The 22,444-nt window shown below is 38.2% G+C and overlaps 1 protein-coding gene across 1 annotated transcript in view; it reads right to left on the bottom strand.

The window, feature by feature from the left end:
- GPC6 (glypican 6) overlaps positions 1-22,444 on the bottom strand; it is a gene marked incomplete at its 3' end in the record, with an annotated part of 768,549 nt that overhangs the window by 54,187 nt on the left and 691,918 nt on the right. The window contains exons 5-7 of the mRNA XM_082043523.1: positions 17,654-17,784; positions 8,856-8,999; positions 4,311-4,340 (exon numbers count right to left, since the gene is read on the bottom strand). Coding sequence (XP_081899649.1) covers positions 4,311-4,340; positions 8,856-8,999; positions 17,654-17,784 — 305 coding nt within the window. The remainder of the gene's footprint in view (positions 1-4,310; positions 4,341-8,855; positions 9,000-17,653; positions 17,785-22,444) is intronic.

Here is a 22,444-nt window from a genome sequence, read left to right on the forward strand (position 1 = left end):
AAATATTTGGTTTTGACTACAGGAAGTTCACAAAAGGGTCACTATTTCTATGAAGGTAAACGATTATTGTCCTTGTATTTTACCTCCCCTCTAACCACTAGTAATAGATATAAAAGTCCATAAAGTGTCAATTTCTCCCTATTATTACAAAAACAAAAAAACAGATGAGATGCTTGGCTTGGAAAATCAGTTTCAGTCTGCTGTAACCTACTCTTTGTTATAGGTGGAATGCAGCATTGCACATGTCTGTTATGAGTTCGCAATATGTGTGCTGCAGTCTAACAAAATAAAATTAGATGTGAAAGGCTGGAAAAAACAAATCGCCAATCAAGTACAACACATATTTTTCTTTGGAGAGTGAGAATCACTCTTTGCAATTAATTCAGAAATTACCAAAGCTTTAATTTCTCTGTTGGTATCCACACTTGTGCACAATGAACTTTGTTGCTGAAAAGACATTTTATGATCTGTAGTCACTTGCACAAAAGGACCTTCTAATTCTCTCCTGGTAAATGAACCAGTGATGTATTATAAAATCAATTTTTTATGGAAACTTAGAACTTATTGGTTGTACTCATATTAACAATGCAAGAATTCATCACAGTGTGACACCTTCCAGGCAGGTAGTCAGTCATCATTGTTACTGTTACGCTACTTGGAAGCATCTAAATGAGCATGGTTTATGCACTGCAAGTGGGGACACAAGCCCTGCTACCAACTTTTAAACCATATTTTTTCTTTTAATATCATGTCGAAATGCTAAAGTGCAGAGGATGTTTATATTAGTCACTATCTTTCTTTAGCATTAACAAGAACATTAAGAATTCACTTTTCCTTCTGCACAGATTCATGCACAGACACACAAAATGAAATGTGATCTATCTTTCAGCTGAAAGAGCACTGTTGATGTATTTTCTGCTTAGGTTCATCTTCCAGGAGCTGATAATACAAACTTTCTGTATACTGGAAAAAAAAAACCTAGTCTCTATTGAGTAGAGCCTAACACATTAAATGGAAAGAAGTGGATTTTAATCTAGATTTACAAGGGGGAATTGTCATTAAATAAAACTTGTGCAGCCTCCAAATGAACTATTTTGTTGGAGACAAGCCATACTTCTAGGTACCTGATGATATCACAACTATGTGTATGATTAGAAGTATGATTGGAACTATCTATCAATGTATTTTATAGACCAAAATCTCCTTTATGTGACTTTGATTCATAGAGCCTAACTCTAAAGCCTAGCATTATGATTACATTTAGATATTTACAAATTGGATGTCTGACCTAATCATCCATATTCTCTTCATACTCAGTGGGGAGAAATGGGTAATTCAGAGGGTAATTCAGATTCTTGTCATCTCTAAATGAGTATATGTAGCCTATATATCTTGCCTTTCTTTACCCTAATTGCCAAGCTTGGGACTCACATAATTTCTCAATATACAACTGAGGACCCATCACTATGCCAATTTTTCATCTTACTGTGTGCAGACAAGTCTAGAAATCAGGAGTGGCTTTTGCCTACAGGTTTTGTATTCCTCATCTCTCTAACAAGGATACATAAGACTGTTCATATACCTAAGATGTTCCTGGAAATGAGATGATGACTCTCAGTGGGTCTTCACACCCTTCAGGTAAAGGAAGTTCAACTAGCACTAACAAGTACATTTTTAGAAGACATTCAAGCAGGCACTGTGTTCAATGAGACAGGCAACACATCACTCTTCAGGCAAGGCAGACACGGTGTGGTAATCAAGATTGTGCATTTCTTTTGACAACTAATTAAGGTAGAGATCTATCTTTCCTCTTACTGTTGGAAGACAGTCTTTCCTTGCTCATACTAAGCAGGGTCCGAACAGCAGGCAGACTCATTCCACCTGCAGACAGAGGCAAGCACCGTAACAAAGCTCTTTCTTAGTAACCGCCTCACGCGCGCTAGGAATGCAATGCATCAGGTATAGCAGCATGCAGAACCATTCAGCTGGGGGATGGAATAATATCGCTGCTTTTAAAAACAGGATTCTGGCAGGTGTCCCAGGAGAGTTCTGACAGCCACCATCATTCATCTGCCTTTGCCACCTGAAACTGGTATTAACCATGAGGGACAAAGTGATCGCAGAGACTTAAACTTACTTAGATGTTACTGTGATGCAGAAACTGAGAATAAACAAAACCCGACACTAAGCAAACACCTATTTTTGGAAAACCATTTGAATCCTAAATCTGACACCAAAAGATCACGACAAATGTTGCAAAACACATTTATTCATTGTGCACATTGTATACAGACAGCTAATAAGAAACAGGGCTCTGTTTAAACACACAAAACCTAAAACTGGAGGAGCTGTACACCTGATACTTTAGAGGAGCTACCTGCGGATTAACATCACACAGGGGGACACGGCACATCCAACAGCACAACATCTAAGGGTTGTCAGGGGAGCAGCCTGTGGGAACTCACTGGGCTCCTAAAACACCTGCATGAGCCTGTCACTTGCACTCTTAGGAGTGTGACCAAAACATCCTGAGCTATGAAGCCTTTTACAGGCTCATTGTTTGTATCTTCCCCTATGGCCTCTGTATGCAGAAGGCATTTGAAAAATTAATCTCAGTATTTTGAACCCTCTAAGATTTATACCTACTGGATTTTATTCTAGGGCCTCTTGAGAAATAAAATGTTGAGAATAAATATCCTACCTCAGGAAAACTGCACTATCACTACATATATCTAAAATTTCTAGACTTTGGACTAAATGGATTTTAACAAAAGTGAACTATAAACTTCACTTTCAAGAGTGTCCCAGAGGATTCCCTGGGCAATGCAGATCAATGTCTTCATAGTATACTGTCCTACTAATTTCAGACTTTTATAGCTAAAATGCAAAGCAGATTTTTTTTTTTTTAATAATATTTTTTACTTCATGTAGTTTCAGAGACTGGGAAGGAATTGTTTGCAACAGATTTGTTAGGTTATTATTGCATTTTTGTATTGTAACAAAAATCATTACACAATGGAATAAAAAAAAAAAAGTGACTGAATGAACACTTAAAATACACCTCACTTTATTCCTGAAAACAAAATGTTTCAGGGTCTTTTGCTCATGGAAATTTAGACTTTATTTCCTTTTATTTTAAGGAAAATGGGAGGGAAGACAAAAGAGCATTTTTCCTAAAAAGTGTCGCACAATATATCCCCTTCCCTAGGGTAAAGAGCATGAAAGGTTTCCTTTTCAGATGGGGTGCATGTTCATCCACTTATCTATGCAGCCACTATACTGTACTTGAATGTAAATCACTCACAAAATGCCATGGCCAATTTCTCAGTTGCCTGTCTCCATAGTATGCATGTACATTATGTATTATATGGTTAATAGTGCATCAGCTCCCTTGTGGAAAGTCAAGAAGACTTCCGTGTCCTCCTGAAAGAAAATGTGGAGTTATTTTATACACGTCCAGCCAGGTCAGGCTGCAGTATGTTCTCGAGAGAAATTCCAGCTCAATTAAGGCAGCACTGTGCCGTATGGTGATGCGGTGGATATAGAGGTACTTGAGGCAGCTCAAATGCAGGAGGTAGTGGGGCTATATCAGCATGGTACTCTCTGTAGACTAACTAGCCCTGCTAAGAAGCAGGGTATAATAATCCAAGCTAAATGCTTTGAGCTACTTCATAAGTGAGATGATGCATGTCTGCATGGTGCTGTGCTCCTGCCTTCTCCTTGGGCTGTGCTGAACCCTGCTGAGGAGGCCTTCTGTCTGAAACCAGGCAACTCTGACATTCACAAAAACTTATGAATCTGGAAAGCATAAGAGAACTTTATCAAGCTCCCACAGAGAAGCTCGGTGGTTTGCCCTAAGATCAGACAGCAACACAGGGGCAATTCTATGGAGAGAGCCCAGGAAGGTCTGGGAGCCTTTTCCATTTCTTCAGTGCTAGCTCAAGGCAGAGGACTCAGAACTGAATGCCACCACAGTGTCTGCATTGCTGCATATGCATATGTGGGGTCTGAGACCAGGGGAACACTCATGCCAGCTGTTAGCTCACTGAGGGTATACAGATTCTCCTTTCTAAAGGTGAGGCATCGTCCTTGAATTGGGAGAAAAATACTTGAAGGAACCAGCAGCTCTGGGTACTTGGCAGAATTAAATCAGCCAGAATGCAAAATTACAGAAAGAACTGCTAGCATTTTAGCCTACAAGACACACACAAAGTAAAGATGGTGAAGATGAAACTTAAAGAAGTGTTTTGCCCAGCATTGTACAAAGACAAATGGGAATGAAGGTGAAGAATAAGAATACCAAAGCTTACACCATGTTGCATTGTCCTCCAGATAGTCCTCTGGGAAGCAAGAGGGAAACATTCAAGGAACAGAAAAACAAAACAAAACAAAACAAACCACAGGTTATACCAAACAGGCAACTACAGAGAAGATAACGAGTCTTTATGAGCAGTTGATTTTAAATGAGAAATTTTAGATCATACTCTACAGAAGCAGCTGTTCTGAGTGGTTAAAATGATTTAATTTCTGACAGTATTTATCTTACTGAACTTCAGGTGTAACTGCTAGATGCCTAGACCAAAGCTGTCACTTTTTGACACTTTGTAGGAGAGGGATATGGAATGATTTCTCTGAGCTGTTTAAACATGTATTTTAGGATGAGATGAATTGTACTTCAGAAATATTTCATCTCAGTTCAGTTGCCTAAACCTATATTTGGACAACTGAGCAAAGACCTTTATTTCTCTCTGTTGACAGTAAAAGCTACAGTCATCTAAACATCAAATCCAGGGAGCTGGTTATAGGTATCTACACTATGGATCTCTATATTGTTTCAGAAAAGTCCTCATTTTTACTTCTGTTACAGTCAGTAGAGAAATAGGGTGGAATTCAGTTACCTAAATATAGGTATAGCAAGTGAATATAGTAGCTCTGAGGTATTCTCTATTACTTCCAGCCAGGTCTCCTGTAACTTTGCTTTCACATTTGGACATCCTGAAGACCATAGGCATCTCAAATAATGTTAGGTGACTATGTTTATGTAGCCAAATTCCACCCAGAGGGACCTGTAGAGAACAGCTGGGGCTTAGTTTTGTTCTCCCACTGGGATGCCACATAGTGGGCATCCTCTAGGGTGTTCTACATGGCCTTCAACTGCCAGCCCAGGAGGGCATGAGCATCCCAAATTTCTGTCCTATCTGCCAGCTCAATTAGATGTCTTGGATACTCCAAGACATCTCAGTGCTGCATATCTACATACGGATATCTCAGCTGACCTTTTCATTTCCCAATCTGTGAGAGGTGTCTATGACAGATGGGGTGAATCATTCTCCAAATATGTGTGTCTCTCTCCATTGACTTCAGAAAGAGTCCAGCTTTTATGCCCTATCCTGTAAAGATGTGTTCAATTGCCCAGGCATAGGTATCTTGAATTGCTTGAGATGCTGCAACATATTCTACCCAGCTCACCACTGCTGCTCCAGAGGTATATTGCTCTCCTCTAGTCCTGTGACACATCTACCGATCCCATATTCCAGATGCTCTGGGATGTCTCAGATGGTGCTTTAGATCCATACTTAGACAACTTTCAAACTCTACATGACTTCCTAAAATATCTGTTGCATTTTCAAACAGTTAGAGCACTGCTTTTGTGGGATTTTTTTCACATTTCTCACAATTTCTTTTGATCTATTCCCTATTTACTAAGCTTTACTGGTTACATATATGACAATAACACAGGGAAACTGCTTTCTCTTCTCTTGAAATGGAATAGCTGGATTAACCACACAAGTTCAGGCAAGGATGAAGGAAACATTTCTCAGATGGATTTGGTATCTGGTGATTTCAGTGTAGACTTCTTATGAGGGCTGCTTTGTGCAACCTACCTGATAAAATATGCTCAGCTGAATTAAGTTTATAAATGGGAATATGAGCAGGAATAGTAAAAAAAGGTTCAGAGATGCTACATGCTTGTATAAGATTCAGATGCAGAGGAAATATTTTCTAAACTTGGTCTCTTCTGAGGATGTACTGTCAAAGACAGATGAAAGCAGAATTGTCTGTCACTTCTTTTGAGGTTTACATAGCTGCATGCTTGGACTTTGTGATGACAGTTTAGAGTTAAGTGGTCTGACAGAGTTTTGTGAATAGAAATTCAAGAAACAGACTTCTAAAAGCACTAATGTAAGACTGAAGCTGACTTGCAATGAAAGTTTTGTTTCTTATATCTGTAATAATCAAAAGGGGCTTTACCTATTTGGCAATACTATCAAAATACTAATACTGCTGTACATTTGCATTAAGCAAGCATTAGAAAATGATCATTGTTCAGACTGGAAAACTGCTGAGTGGGATTCTCCTTACGTCCTGTCAGCAACACAAGGGTTAGGAGGATCGAACTGAGGCTGGTCCTCCTGACTCTGTCTATAGTTAATGAGGAGAGATACGTGATTCAGGGAATGATTCAGCACATTGAATGCTAAGGATCTAATGTAGGCATGTTGAATGATGTTCCTACGAGGTAGAAGTGCAGCACTGATATCCTTCTGGATAAAATTACCCACATTGGTGCGAGATGCAGGCAGTGACCTTTCCCAAGTGCTGGTAAGGGATTAGAGCTCAGAAACAAGGCCTTCTGCTCTAATCCACATAAACAGCTTTTCTTTGCTCCAGCTGAGGTCAGTGGTCGCCTTCAACTCAAGGCATTGTTGATCTCAACTCAAAAGGAGATAACACATGCGTCACTGCTATTTGGAAATGGATTTGATACCAACACGCATCACTAACAGGCCACAAATAGTTATTACTTTAAATATCACTGGCAGGAAAAACAATTATTTATTTGGCTTTAGCACCTTTTAAAGCAACAGCACCAATGCCAAACTCCTTGTTCTGAAAAAAAATGTGTGAACACACTTAGCTAAATCATATGGAAACAAGTTTCCTTTCAAAAGTCTATAAGCTATTATGAGTTATAAAGGATTATCTACATTGGCAATTTTCATTAGCTACGGACTTTAAAGGCCAGAAGCATATGACACAGCTTTGGTTTATTCAGGATGCTGCTCAATATTTCGGAAGTTTGTAGTTTAAAAAAGGCATTAATCTGTTTAGAAATATTCTCCTTATGTCAATATGAAATGTCCCTTAAATCTGCCTGATTGAACTGTTCTTACAACATAAGAGCAATCCAAGCTGAACTATGCTACCAGTCTTTTTTTTTTCCCCCTGCCTCCCACTTAATCTGTGAGCAACCTTTAACTTTGAGGGAGCATGACTGAAACCTACAGGCTTTGATGACCTTTGACTTCACCTTGGCCAATTCTAGATTAAGATCCAGGACTCTGCACTGTGTGATACACAAGAGCTGGTTCTTTGAATCTAAAGCAAAAGGGTAAAATTAAAATACGAATTGAGCATTACCAGCCAGATTTTTAGCCTGAGATGCTACACTGCATTATGAATCTGCTGTATTAGAAAGACCTAAGTCTACAGTGTAAGTAGACATCTTCTTTTCTACTTCTCCTTTTGGATAATCAGACTATACGATTTCCAGGAGAGCAGAGAACTAACAAACGCTGCCTTTTGCTGCAGGGTAATTTCATGTCTTAACTAGAAATGCCTTGCTATTTTCCAGTTGAATTGCCATGAAGATTGACAGTCTGCAGTAGATTGACAGAACGCAGCATAGACAGAGACCACTGGAAGCACCTGGAACTGTGGACGACTACTGTGATCATCAAAGGAATCTGCTGAATGATGGTATCAAAGAGATACCCAGGTCCTTACCTGAATTAGTATACTTGGATTTCTGCTCAGCAATTTAGAATGTGTATTGGAGAAACCTCTAGACAGCCTAGGTTCGTCATCAAAACCATAGCAAGACATTTTGGCACCCTAGTGCAGCCAGCATCTGTCTGGTACCCAGCAGGGGTTCAGCTCACCGAAACCTTGTACCACCAGCTAACGGTGGATGTTTCCAGCTGGGTGCTACTCTCCCCTCACTCTTGCTGCAGCCCTGAGCACGACTCTCTTCTGCCAGACAGATCAATGTTGTTCAAGTGCTCAGCAGTAAACTTGACAAGGGCAAGGTATGCAATATGGTCTGTTTTGATTCTGACGCTCTACAACTCTTTAATTTTGCTCATCAGTTTTACCTCGAGATGATTGCTGAGACAGTATTATTAGTTATAATAATCAGCCCACTGTAAATCTATAGATGTATAAATAGCAGGAGCATCAAAGTCTGAAATGTGAATCCAATGACTGGTAGTAAAGAAAATAAGCTTATGTTAACGTCTTGTTTTCAAAATGACTGAATAAATAAAGTAGGTTTAATGATCGCTGAAATTTTAGTTGATAAAAGTCAATTTTTGAGACGGATGGAAATAAAGTAGTGGTAATTTTATAATTAAGTAAAGAAGTGTAACAAATCAATGTGCCTTTGCAAGTGGATATGTTAAAGAACTAACTGCTAAAAATTGCTTTAATACACAAAAACCATTTTTAATAAAATAAAAAAAATATGAAATATTGCTGCAGATCACTTTTCAAAGAGAATTTATACTGCAAAGTACCTGCTATGGCTCATCTGTTTTTTGGCCTCCAGGAAAGAGCTTGTTCTCTTCCAGCATTTCAAATACACAAAAACTGAGTAATATTGTTCTCCTACAATGCAATTCTGTACTAAGTCCAATGGAGAAAAAAATATACACTGAATGCTGGAACATCTGGAATAGAAACTATATAGAGTGCTTATGAAATTATTAAAAATAAATTGTCAGGAGTTTACTACTCTTCTACTCTATCTTCAAGCCATTTCCACTTATTTGAAAATGGAATTTATTTTGCCTTACCAGCCTATCCAAACTTGTGCCAGCAGCAGTTGTAGGTCGCTCCTCTGGGTTATATGGTCTAAATCTGGTATTGAAGTTTTCAGGGACAGAACGGGAAGATCTCAGGGCAGGTGCTGGTTTAGGTTGGCCACATCCTTGGAAAACCTGAAAAAGACATTGTGGGTTACATGAATATCATAAAAAAAAAAAAAAAGACACTTGTTATTTTATAGCTTCTTTATTCTCTCTTTCATATATTTGAAACCATCTTTGACTGATATTTTGATAAAAGTGAATTGAGTACTTGCTCTTCATTAAAACTCAAGTTCACAATTAAGCATTATTAATTACTCTGAGAAGGCATAAAAAACATATAGGAACCTTAAAAAAATAAACAACAAGGTGATTATTATAAGAAGTTAACATCTGAAAGTATTTTAGTTGCTGTCTTTCTAGGAAGAGAAATGAACAAAAAGAAGTGCTTTGTGTCAGGACTTAGCTGATTGTTTTAGTTTTTGTTAAAATGCGGTATTTACTCAGAACCACAGCTCATTCATAATCCCTACCCACAGCTGTGTCTACCTTGTAATTTTGTTTGTAGTCTCAGAGAAAAGGTCAATGATGAAATGGTCTTATAACTGGATAACTTTCTTATTCATACCAATTTCTCCACAGAAGAGAGGTGAGGTATATTGAGTGGGCAATAGTGAGAATTATTTTCTGCTAGTGTGTTTGTTTATTAGGTATAAAAGATAATGTTTGGGGTTATGAAATTCTTCATATACTTTCACTTGGAAAAAAGTTTCAGTAGCATATATCTTGTGGATATTGAAGGACATGGACACTTTTGACTACTGAATATCAAGTAATATCCCAGAGGAACTCTCATGAAAGTTGCTTGGCTGAAAGGAGGTAGAATATTCAGAGAGTTAATTTTTTTAAAATGTTCTGATGTAGTGGGATCCTACTGTTTACATTCATACCAACATTTTCAGTTCTGAAATAATCTTTTTTTTTTGTGACCATTGCATTTTGGCTGATTCAATATTTTGCCTCCATTCAGAAGAAAAAAAAATGAATGTCAGAATTTCTTGTAAGATATTTTTCACAAAACCCTAATGACAGACATAAACTATCTGTCTGAATGAGCTTTGTGGAGGTGAAAACTCCTATGCAGGTGCTGTGTTTTGTTTGTAGGATCAGATTACTCCTTTTTGTGTGGTAAACAGGATAACAAGCTCACAAAGCTATGTTGTGAGCCAGTGATCAAAAAGACTCTTGTTTCACTTTTAGACTTAGATTTTCTGCCTTCAGTGGTTCATTCTGAAGTTGCAATGGATGGCATGACTTTTGTTGTTTCAGGATACACCACATTTGGCTCTTAGATTTCCCGATGTTAATTTTGAGGGCCCAAATGATTCAAAATTTGTGGAAAGAAACTGATTCATAGTAAATTTATGTCCAATCATCAGGTTTGTTTTGGCTCAAAGTCCAACAAGTCAGCTCTTGCATGTCCATTGAGATTTTTAATTTATGAGTAGAATACTGCTTAGTCTGGCTTGAGAGTATCCATGAGATTTTTTTAATAGTTTCTACCCTCCTTAGTTATGAGGACTATTGGACAATAAGTTCATTTAATCAACCAGGAAATATGATTTTAGCTTGTAAAGTTCTAAGTTTTTCAGCAGGAAAGAATCTTATTTTTCCTCCATGAAGAAAATTTGACTGGGATTAATGTTCAGGATATATACATGGTTGTGTATGATACTGTACATTTCAAAGGGCCAGGTTGTTACTGTTTAAGCCTGGGTGGTGGCTAAACAGTAAACAGCGGCTCTGAAGTGAGAAAGAGGAAAGGCTTGTGGGTTGAAATAAAAACAGATTTAACTAACACCAGTAAAGTGACACAAAGCAATACGTAGCTGCTGGAACACATGCTCCCAGTAATGAGTGCCAGAGGGGGGACACTGCAAGCACAGTGATTCCAGTAAAACATGGAGATCATAGCAGGCATAGGGAAGTCAAGGGAGCTGGAAGAGGAAAAAAGGCTGACCCCACCAACTTCCCACTTATATATGGAGTGGGATGTTCATGGTATGGAATACTTCATTGATCTGCCTAGATGCCAATCAACATGCTGTCCTGTCTGTGCCCCCACTCTCACCAATTTTTACATCTCCTTGGTTTCCCTGACAACAGCCAAGATATCAGTGAGTTCTTACATTCCTTTTGTATCAAATCCCAAACACTGGAAAGCTACTGGAAGAAAAACATTAACTCTATCCTATGGTGCTATCTTATTATTCTCAAACTAAATCCAAAACAAAGAGTGTGCTAGCTACTAAGAAGAAAAATTCTAACTGCATGGCAAATTTCCTCAATTTCAGCTAAGCAAGCACACTAACATATATGTTTGGGACATTGGTTATACTTAGAAAAGTTTAGTCATACTTATTCTGACTGAAGATGTTATGCAGAGCAAACATAACTGTTTATTTAGATATCTATGAAATCCCACTTAGTCAAGTCAGTCATCAGGTATTTGCTTACAAAGACAAGTGGCAATTATCCAAAACATGTAACTTAGGTCTCAGGGGAAAGGAAGTTGAGGGCACTAAATCTTCATCTTAAATTTCACATTGTGTGCCTGTGAGGTTACTTATATGGCCATGTGGAGTAACTGCACGTCTACATAATTCATATTTCTTTTTTCTTATGACATACCAAAAACCCCTAACATATACTTTGTGGCATTTACCTTCAAGCAAATAGTTGTAGTCAGTAGTCTTATATGAACAAATTTATGTGCAGCCAGACAATAACAGAGATGGAAATTAGATAGTGATTTTTACATCAGAGAAGAAGAAATAATTTACTTCTTAAATGACCTGGCACAAATGTAGTAAGAATACAATATTCAATAACTAAATTTTGAGAGCAAAAGAGACATTTTCTAATTTGCATCCAGGTATTACCTAACAGAACAGAAAATGTAAAGCTCATACCTGAAATTAACAAATGCTTCCTAAGAAAAGGTACATGAAATCCTTTCTTCACAAAGCTACTCAGAGATGCTGAGCAATTTCTAGAAAAATATTCAAGTTTTTCATTCTGCATGCTGTGAACGGGCAGCATAAATTCCCTCTCCCTAAAAAAATGCCTTTTATATATAATTGGTGTAGGCTGTTTCAGCTGAATTTAGAGAAGGGATTCCATTTGAAAATAAGTCACCTAAATTTAGGTGTGTACGTGTAGATGTCTATATTTAAGTTAAACATCTATGCTTCCATTTTAGACAGTGATCAAAAGCTCCCTTCAGCTGCTCTCACATCAGCATCTACAATAGTTTGTGATGTCCTAGGATGTCTGAGACATCTGTTAAGACTGTCTAAACACAAGACTATTCCCCATTGAACTACAGCTAAACCTCAAATGGGATATCCTAGGATGTCATGAAGAGCACCAGCTCTCTCTGGTCAGGGATATGTACCAAGCCATGAGACCAAGTCAACAGAGCCAGTGAAGAATTACATCTATCGAGCTGACTAAATGAAGGTGTCTACTTCAGGAGTAAGAAGTAGATACTGTAAAATAAGAGTCCTTTTCCCAGGAGAACTCGAAGTTTTGAATCCCAGCAGATAGAGTTTTTTCTTTGTGTAGCCTAGAGTCATACTGTTATTTAGACATGTGCCAGTGCTGAGTGTTTTCTATTGAGTGTCTCTATGACTCTGCTCCATTGACTCTTATCTTCAGATAGAATAGCATTGATTTTTTCCTGAAATGCTATTATATATTTTTCTGCACAGGACTCTTGAAAGAACACAGATAAATGAAGAGGTTTTGTTAATATGAAACTCAGGGGCTATTTTAAGAAGAACCTTGGATGTAGTTTTATGAAGATTTCCTCCTTATAAATAATGCAGTGGTAGTCCTCTATGTCATGGAGCTCATTCATCCTCTTAGCTGAAGTAATTGCCTAAAAGGAATATATATCTATAGGTTAAAATGGCACATCCATCAACTCAGACAAAAGTAGATTTAAGACTTACCAAGGGGATGCTCAGTTATGGGATAGCCTTTATGAAAGTGGAAAAATCTTGGCATGGCAGCCAAATGACACTTAGAGCAGCCAAACATGTCTGTATAGAACCAGACTGTTTAAAATGCAGAAAATAGTCCAGGTTGTTGTGCTTTGAGTAACAATGAAGGCACAATTATGCTGATGCAACCAGATTAGGAATTTTCTCTGTTTTGAAGAAAAACGGATGTTATAACATATTTTCTGCTGTTTTTTTGAGTTTTCCCCCACTTCTTGTGAAGGAGCAATCTCTGCAGATGTCAACTAGTAAACATTCATATAAATGGAATGGAGCAGATGTAAGATTTATTCTCTGACTTGACGCCAGAATCAAAGGTAGTGGTACTGACAGCCTTATGGAAAGACTGTGAAGGACCCCAAACCACATTTGTTTTGGCCAAGATTGAAATGAGCCACTATGTGTTATGACTCTTTGAATATTACTCCCTGAATTACCTCAGAGAGAATGAGAATAAGAATAGTAAATGTCTTGGATATGAACTGAGCCATGGGAAACAATATACAGAATATGAAACTTTTACCTGAGAAATAATCAAGTTGTTGCTGAGCATTGAGTTGGCACTATAATGTTCAAGTCACAGAATCATAGAATCATAGAATACAGCTTGGAAGGGACCACAAGGATCATCTGGTCCAATCTTTCTTGGCAAATGGTGGACCTGTGCAGCTGAATCTTAAAAGTGTCCAGTGTTGGGAATCTACCATTTCCCAGGGCAGATTATTCCGAGGGCTGATTGTTCTCATCATGAAAAGTAGCAAAAAAACCCCCAAAACATGAAACAAAGCAGTGTCACTGATGAATAACAAAGAGATTTCAATAATGAACATAGCATGTCTGAGACATTATTAGGATAAATCCAAGGTAAATCTATTGAAACCTGACTTTTACCAGGGACAACCTTCAGGGAACACCACTGAAGTCTGGATAGCACCAGATAGAAATGTCTACTCTTGAAAAGCGCTGATGTCTTGAGAGGCATCTCAGACATCCCAGACTGACTGTTTTTCCATTCTGTGTGGTTTAGTTTGCAGAAGACACTCTGTCGGAATGGCTGCAGGTGTTAGATGATGAAGCTATGGAAACTGGTTTTGATGATCTTCATTCCTTGCCTATTTTTTTTGAGAAGGGAAAGTTGTGTCTGATTCAGAGCACATAGATTCCTCTAGCAGAAAGTCATTGGGTCTGATTTTCTAGACCATTTCTCCTTTTTGAAAAGCATCTCCAGATATTGCAGCTGTCAGGAGTGGGACTTTTCCTGAGGCAAAATAAGGAGCTTGTGTGGCTGGCATTCAGGGACAAGACAGCCACACAAGGTGAGCAGCTTATGAAGCCTAGACTCTCTATATAGCCAGCGCTGAATACAGACTGCAGAGAAATATCAAGAAAACAGAAAAAGATTTCAGCCTCAGGATGAATTGGAGGATCTTCACATAACACTAGCACCTAGTTAACGTGAACTGTGCTAAAACAATCAACCACTATCAACAGACAAACAAGAACAATTAATGACCCAGGAACAGAGATGTTCCATTTTATGCAGTGACAGGTACTGGGATGTGGCTGAGTCTGTATGTCCTTGGTTGGAAGTACGAAGATAGAAGAGGTACATGTGGCACCTCTATAACTCTCTGTTGTGATATTGATGTGCACCCATCAAGAGAAGAACACAGAGGGTTTGTGTCTTCTGAGGAAATGAAAGACAAGGCGTGAACTCGAGCAATAAGCGCTGACTTTTGGCACTGATTAATTGTTAACTCATAGGCTTTTTCTTGGACTGCTCCAACTTTCTCTTTGCAGAATGAAATAGCTCCACAGAAGGTATGTCTCAGCAGTATAGAAATGAATCGGACTGTGATACTTTGGCCTCAAGATACTTTGGTCCTTGTCCCCCTTTTATTTATTAGTATGATCGTAACCACGAAGACTATTCGTCAGAAGAATAGTGCTGAATAGGACATGCATATTTATAGGAAAAAAGATATTGGACAAAACCTTCTGTGCTACATCAAGTGAAGGATGGAGGGGCAAACCATAAAAATGGAGACTTAGGAAGTTCATGATGTATTTTTCTGCTGATGTCTAAAATTAAAGACTTCTTCATTCACATAATATACAACATTCTTACTTATTTTTACACACTTTTAATGTTGGAAAGCTTACATTGTCACCCACTTAATTTTACCTCCATATGCACAGTAATGTACAGTCAATGTGTTATTTCAAACATACTTCTATTTTTCTCAGATAATTTCAATATATAATTGCAGCTATTATAATACAAAACATCATTTTGTAATACAAAGATAAATTGATAGTGCAATTTAATGTGAATGACTTCTGGAATAGGGCAATTGTTTATAAACATTGGAAACAGGAGAGGAGTGGATTTTGGATTAAATGAACTCTGGGTCTTCTGCCTGTGAAGTGGATTAAATTAGTGAGAGGTGTTTGAGGAAGAAACTGTTCATTTTCATTTGTTTCATTCCTTTTAAAAGAGAAAAAACATTACACAAAATAGCCCAAAATTCCACTGAATGCAGCATAAAGCCTCCTCCCACATATCAGCCAGATTTTTAGGTAGGAAAAGCTGTATGTCAGTGGTGAAGAATAATATATGTGTACTTAGGTGTTGCAGGCATAATAGTATCAGTGCATCATCATTTTCCCATTGTAAAAATGCACTAACTGACTTGTGGAAAAATAGCTATGATTCCTAGTCACCACATTTTCAGTGGATACAGTCAAATGCAAGATAGAAAATTGTTTGAAGAAAAATAAAATAGTGTGATTTCAGCACCCTGCCCGAAGCTTTCTGAGTGGCATCTCAGAATAATTGACAAGTGTGGCTTTTCTCCTACATTAGGTCTGCAATTGCATTCCATGCACCCCATTACATCCGACAAGGTTTCTGTCATTTTCACTGAAGCTCTAAGTGGTCAGTATGTATAAGGGGGAAAAATTAGACGACAGATGACTGATTCAAAGTCTGCTCATATATCATCTCTACAGATTCAACATGACAAAGGAGAACACAGCACTAAACCCCAAGTCTTTGCCTTCTTATGCTTTTCTGTCACAATAAAACATTTCCATGTGTTAGGGCCGGAAAAAAAGATGGGTATCACCTAGGAAAACAAGAAAATCACATTTTGGGAGAATACTGGTGTACACAGAAGTATACAAAGACCCCCAAGGAGAGACAGTTCTGTTATCTATGAAAATATAATTAAAAAAATTCACTAAAATGATTTGGTTTCTGTTTCACAAAATTTAAAAAATTATTGGCTAAGGTTTCTCTTAGAAGGAAAACTTTACATTGCAAATGGAATCACTGTGATATATTAATCTTTACAGCAAATAAAGAGTTATTGAGGGACAGGAGAAATAGTCTGCTCTGCTACAAGTGCGCTGTGAGTTGAGTCTGTGCCAAGGTGATGTCATTGGACTCTGGCAGGGGATGCAGTTTCCAGACTAATGGAAAAACTGTGAGAACTGAACATGTAACAAGGAAAAAGAAACACACCTGAGCCTTGGGTGAGCTTTCAGTGAAAATATTTTTTGTTTCTTTTTTTTGAGGTAAGGGTGAATTTGCTGAGGCTAGCCTTTAATTCCCAAAATATTTCAGAGAACTTGGCTGTTAAACAAATGCCTTGATGAATGCTGCCAGAACAAAGTCTCATTGCGCAGGATGCAGACTGCTTTTAAAATCTGAGTAACTTCTACAGGTTGAAAATGAAAAGCACCTTGAAGGAAATCCTTAGTAACCTGCAGCAATGTGGCCATAAAAAGCATCTAATTTTGGGTTGGCAGGAAGAATATTAACCTCAGCCTCCTGCCTTTTTGTCCTCAAATTTTTCCCAGCTACAGCAGCTTCCTTCCAAGCAATGGAAATTCACTGGCTCCGATGTCAGTCTAGCCAGAACCCAACTGACTTCTGGGAGATCAATGGAAGCTAGAAATTCTTAATGCAGAAAACCTGGCAAACTTTTGTCTTCAGATTTTGACCCACAGTGGACTGATGAATATTAAGGAAAAGCCATTAACTGTTGACTAGTGGCTCAAAAGCACCTGCTACTGAATTTGAAGGATCTTATTAATGTGAGGTTCAGAGGTGGTGGTGATCTGTGTATACACACACACACTAAAAATGGAAAGGAGGAAGCTGGCATCATTAACTCTGTTTATTTTCGTGTCAGCATCCAGACAAAACTCTATCAAACTGTGGTCTGATAATCAGAGGCTGGCCAACGTAATGATATTTCCCTTGAGTGGCTATTAAAGGAGGTTAAATGGAACATTTTGTGTATTCACCTCAAACACATTGTACTTCAGTCTGACCTAGACAGATCAAAATGTGTTTGGAACTTAATATAGAGAATCACAGATGAGACATGAGCAGAAGTTACCAAATGTACTTTGCAGGATATTGCTTACAGGGTTACCACTAAGTTTCAGCACCTTCTGGTTTCCTTAGATCTCTTACAACTATTACTTTGTAGTTTACTGAATGGTACCTTTTTCTCTGCCACTCCTTTTTGAAAACCTTGGGTTCATTTAACTAGATGAAGGATTCAAAGGCAGTCAGGTGAACTGTCAAACAAGCAAAAGCAATTTCTAGTAGTCTGGACAATCTGTCTTAAAGTCTGGACAGAAGAATGGTGATGTTTCTCCCCCTGTTTGTGACATTCAGCAACAGAGAAGGCGCGACTCACACAGTACCTTTGCCGACACCTGCATGCTGTTTTCTTGCATGTTCATGATGGCTTCAGAAATCTTGACATCAATAGGATCCATGACTGATTCAATGTTGAATGGTCCCTCTAATCTCTCCGCTACCAGAAGCATAGCATCTGTTAAAACACAAAGCAGCCATTCCCTTAAAGAAGGGATACCTTCAGGTGCCTCAGACAGACCAGCCTCACCAGCTGGAGCCTTGAGTATCGAGTGCTCCTGAGCAGCAGCCTGTGGGGACGTGTGGCAGCGGGACTGTAAACCCTTCAGGGCAGCTTCCCAGCTGTCAAAAATATCTTCCTGTACTGCTGCCACCACAGAAAGAGGGATAAAGACTGTAAAAGTTAGATTAATAATAGTTGCCATAACATTATTGGGCTTGGGGTAGAATTATTTCACACAGCATCACACCACTTGAAGCAGCCGGTGTTCTGGAATGCACTTATGTAGTCTCCTTCCCCAGAAAAAGTGAGATGATAGAAATGAATCCCTGGGGTACGTTCTTAGAGTTTGTGTGAGATGATGAAAACTTTGATATGATATATCAGGGTGTTATAATTAAAGCAGCTGTTCTTTCTGACCTTAATGATCTCATTTTCTTGCAATATGAACACCGGATGAATATTGGATTTCTGCCATAGTGTATAGGTATAAAACATGTTTGCCGTGCTACATTTTCAAAACTTGGTTGAAAGTTCTATACAGAAACATATAAACGTATATTCGTTATATGTTTTGGATTTTAAAAACAAATGTCTGCTTAATTTACATTAGAGCCCCTCTTCAAAGAATTTTATCTTTTTGGGTTCATTAACAAGTAAAAAACAAGCTACTGAACAGAAATTAATAACAGTAAAAGAGGTTTTTCTGTACATTTTTCTGTACATCACATACATTTATCTATGCACAGACACTGATTTCTCACAATTTCTGTGGCAATAAACTGGATTTCTACTACGCCTGTGAACATTGTATTTGATACTTATATCCTAGCATTTAAAATTTTCAGCATCTAATTAGCTTTAAACAGATGCCACCTGCAATTTTAAAATGATAAACAAAAATTTTCACATGTTCTTTTCTTTATTTCTCAGACTCAGGCTCCAAAAGGTACTAACCAGATGTTCTTCCAAAACAGACCCCACGTGTACCTTGCTGTTGCACGCACCAATTCCATGGCAGCTACATGGAGAAGGCATGGAGCATCCCATAGCCCAAACGGCAGTGCTTGTAAGCTTGGCCATGGAGTCCTGGGGCTCCTTTCCAATCTGCAAGGCCATCTTCTCCCTCCCCACAGCAGTTCATGTGTATGGATATGTGGGACGAAGAGGCTGGCATTTCACCCTAGACACAGACTCCCATATACAGTCTGACCCAGGGGCTTTGATATGTTATTTATATGCAGTCAATGCATGCCTAAAAATTGCACTGAAAAGGAAATTAGTTGGCATGTAGTACCTAAGAACTTTTTCAAATTCGAGTCTAATATTTCCCAGTACTCTTAGGCTGGAAAGAGTGTAATGCCAGTTATTTGCAGTGGGATGTATAGCATCTTTTGCTAACTGTGAGAAACAGTGAGATAATAGGAATTTGTTTCAAAACAGAGGTGTTATTTTGGCTTAACATTATTTTAACATTCTTCAGTCTAAACCCTTTTCAGTAGGAAAGTCATTGAAAACAGCACCTTCCTCTGACAGAGGAAACAAAACATTTTTCATACACACAAAACCAGACATAAACATAAATGCATGCAGATTCCTGCAATAACTTGGCAATTTTTCCATATGCAAAGAGAATTTGTCACAAGGTTGTTTTTGTTGTTGTTGTTTGGTGGTTTCTTTGTTTGGTTGGTGGTGGTTTTTTTTTTTTTTTTTTTTTTTTAATTTTTAGGAGTAGCCCAGTAGTTAAGGACAAGCATCTCTTTGTATGAGCACACTTCAGTTTGGGAACTAGCAGGCTGGACAAGTCTAGTGCTAAGCTCAAGTACATATTTTGGATAAGGGACTGTGTTGAACTGGAGTTCACTTAACAGGTAATTGCTGGAGGCCCTTAATGAGAATGTGTTCATCAGCTTCTATTTTCTGAACCTTAACCCTATCCTTAGTCTTTCCTTAGTCTTTGCACTGGAAGAGGGCAGAGGCTGAGAAATGAGGGTAATTCCTGGCTGCCAAAGGTCTCTGTGAGCTTTTTGCGAAGTTGAGGTTCCTTGTTTGAGATAGTATGGTATAGGTTTGATGGTTCAAGTTAAGATTAGAGTCAAAGTTATGTTTCAATCACATGGGCTATAGCTTTATGCTAAAAAAAAAGGGAAAGAAAAAAAATAATAGAGAGTGAAATCAAGAAGTAGATCCCAGGTGTTCTATATTCTTTAATTACTATCTCCCTCTCTGGGTTGGAATGACTCTGGACCACTCCAAGTAGCTATTCAAAACACAAATAGCATGATAGCATGAAGCAGTGAGGCTTTGAGCCAACAGTATCACTTGACAGCAGAGCCTTGCAATCTTTTATTTAGTTAGGGATATGGTTAGGGACCAGTGGGTTAAGGGAAGAGTTTAGTTTGAAATGTCCACAGGTACATCTTTATATCAGCAGTCTGTTCTTTTGGTTTTGGAGCTAACATGTGGGACAGGACTAGTATTAAACTAGAGGCTTGTACAGAGATGTATTTGAAGAGGTAGAGTCTGAGAAACAGATTAAATGCTGGGATCAGATATGATTGAAGGGCTAAAGTGAAACAGGTTCCTTCTGCAACCATTATATCTGAGGCTGACACAAGCTGTGCTTCCAGTGAAGACTCATTTTAGAGCTTAACTCAGACTAGAAGTCTTGGACAATTGCACAGTTCAGATGAGCTCTTGCATAAAAGGAAAACTGATGTTGTTTGAGGACTCATTTTATCTTCTTTAATTCAGCAGGTGTGTGGGGCCATGGCTGATTTAGCAGTGACTGGACTGCTGGGTTACTCCTGTCTCCTGGTACAAGTACTACAAGCTCAGTCAAGCAAAAGAGGATGAGCAAGTGCCACTTCTATGAAATCCAAAATTACTTTCTTAGCCTCTGACTGAGCTCTTCCTTCTGCCTTTTCTCTAACCATTGTGTTCTTCCTAATATTAAGTCAAATCTATCCAGAGGATATCTGACAGTCCTAGACTGAGAGAAGCCTTGAAGACCAAGGCAGTCATATTGTTATGAGTGTGCAGGCCCCTTGGGAGCATAATCACTACTGTAGTTAACTAACTTCTGTCTACTGATTTTTTAGCCCTCAGATTAAAATTCAGACTGAATTTCCTATCCTTAACATTGATCTCTAGAAAAACAAACAAACAAACAAACAAAAACCAAACCAAACAACTTCCACAGTGCACTGTCTTAACTCGAATTCCTCCCTTGGAAAATATTTCTTCAGTTCATGAGGTTGCATCCCCTTGTTTGCCAACCCTAACCCTCACTCTGGTGCTAAATTTTATTATTCACTTGCACAATGCTATATGAACACTTAAAATATATACACACCGGGTATCCTATGCAATTGAAAGAAATAAAAGCTGTTAGGTTGAATATAGTGAAAATCAGATGAAATTTAATGATGTGAGATTTATGACAGTAGAGTCAAAATGATGCAATGGTCCTGTAGCTGTAGCTCTTCAAATATATAATCATGTAACAACAAACACAACACTGTTGACCCAAGTAATTTTTTTTTTTTTTCCTAAAGAAGTTGTGAATATTAGTACAGGAGAACTGGAAACATTTAGAAACTAAGAAAATCTATATGCCTCAGTCTTGAAAACTTAATTCTCAAGAACAGACCTTTGATCTCAAAGAAAGTCTAATTCAGTTCAGTGGGACACTGTGTGGTTTTAATAATTTCTCAATCAGCTCTAATAGTAGATATTGGGAGCTTAATTATTGTTCGTGCTACAAAAATCTGAAAACTGATGAACTGACTACCTGCTTTTTATGTTGTAAATATACTTGGACTGTATTGTTCAATTACTTACTTTTAGAAATTTTACTTCTTTTGCCTTTTTCAAAATCTGCTTTACTTAGGCTAAGTACATTTTCCCTTCCCATATACTACAGCACTTGGCAAAAATCTGGCATCTAGCTGCTAGGTGAGTGGATCAGGAGCTCAGTCTAGGTTACTCATTCTTGTGTCGTGGATTTGTTAGTGACTCGGAAACAATAAACATGACTAATTGCTCACTTGAGGACATGGGAACAGTCCTGAGAAAGTGCAGAGCATATGGCATACTAGATTCACTGTCAGTGCCACTGCTCTCAACCCCTCCTGTTGGATGCCTGTTGTTCAAAACAGGAGTGGGGACTTTCCTGATGCAGTAGAAAACCCCAAGTCTAGTGGAGTCCCAGGGTGGAGTCCCAGGGTCTCCAAAATGTCTCTGTTGGCTGAGCACAGCAGCTCTGTTTAACTGCTTTGTATTCCCTTGTCCACACCAAGACATACTATAGGTATTTAACACTGGCTTTTAGAAGGTCTTGGTTTCATTTTAAACCATATATAACAAAGAGATCCTGCAGAAATTTTTGGTTTACTTCACAAATCAGATTTTTTTTTTAATTGGGTTTTATAGGTGCCACCTTAATGAAAAGTGTAGGACAAAACTGATCACATGCTAAGTGATTTATTGTATAACTTAAAAATTCAGAAGGCCATGTGTGAATTCAAAAATATGATGCAGTTTTGTGAACCCTGAGCACCTCCAGACAAAATAAGGGATAGACTACCCATATTAATAGACAAGAATCTGCCTCTAT

This window comes from Streptopelia decaocto (genome assembly GCF_964273445.1).
Source record: "Streptopelia decaocto genome assembly, chromosome: 1".
NCBI lineage: Eukaryota > Metazoa > Chordata > Aves > Columbiformes > Columbidae > Streptopelia > Streptopelia decaocto.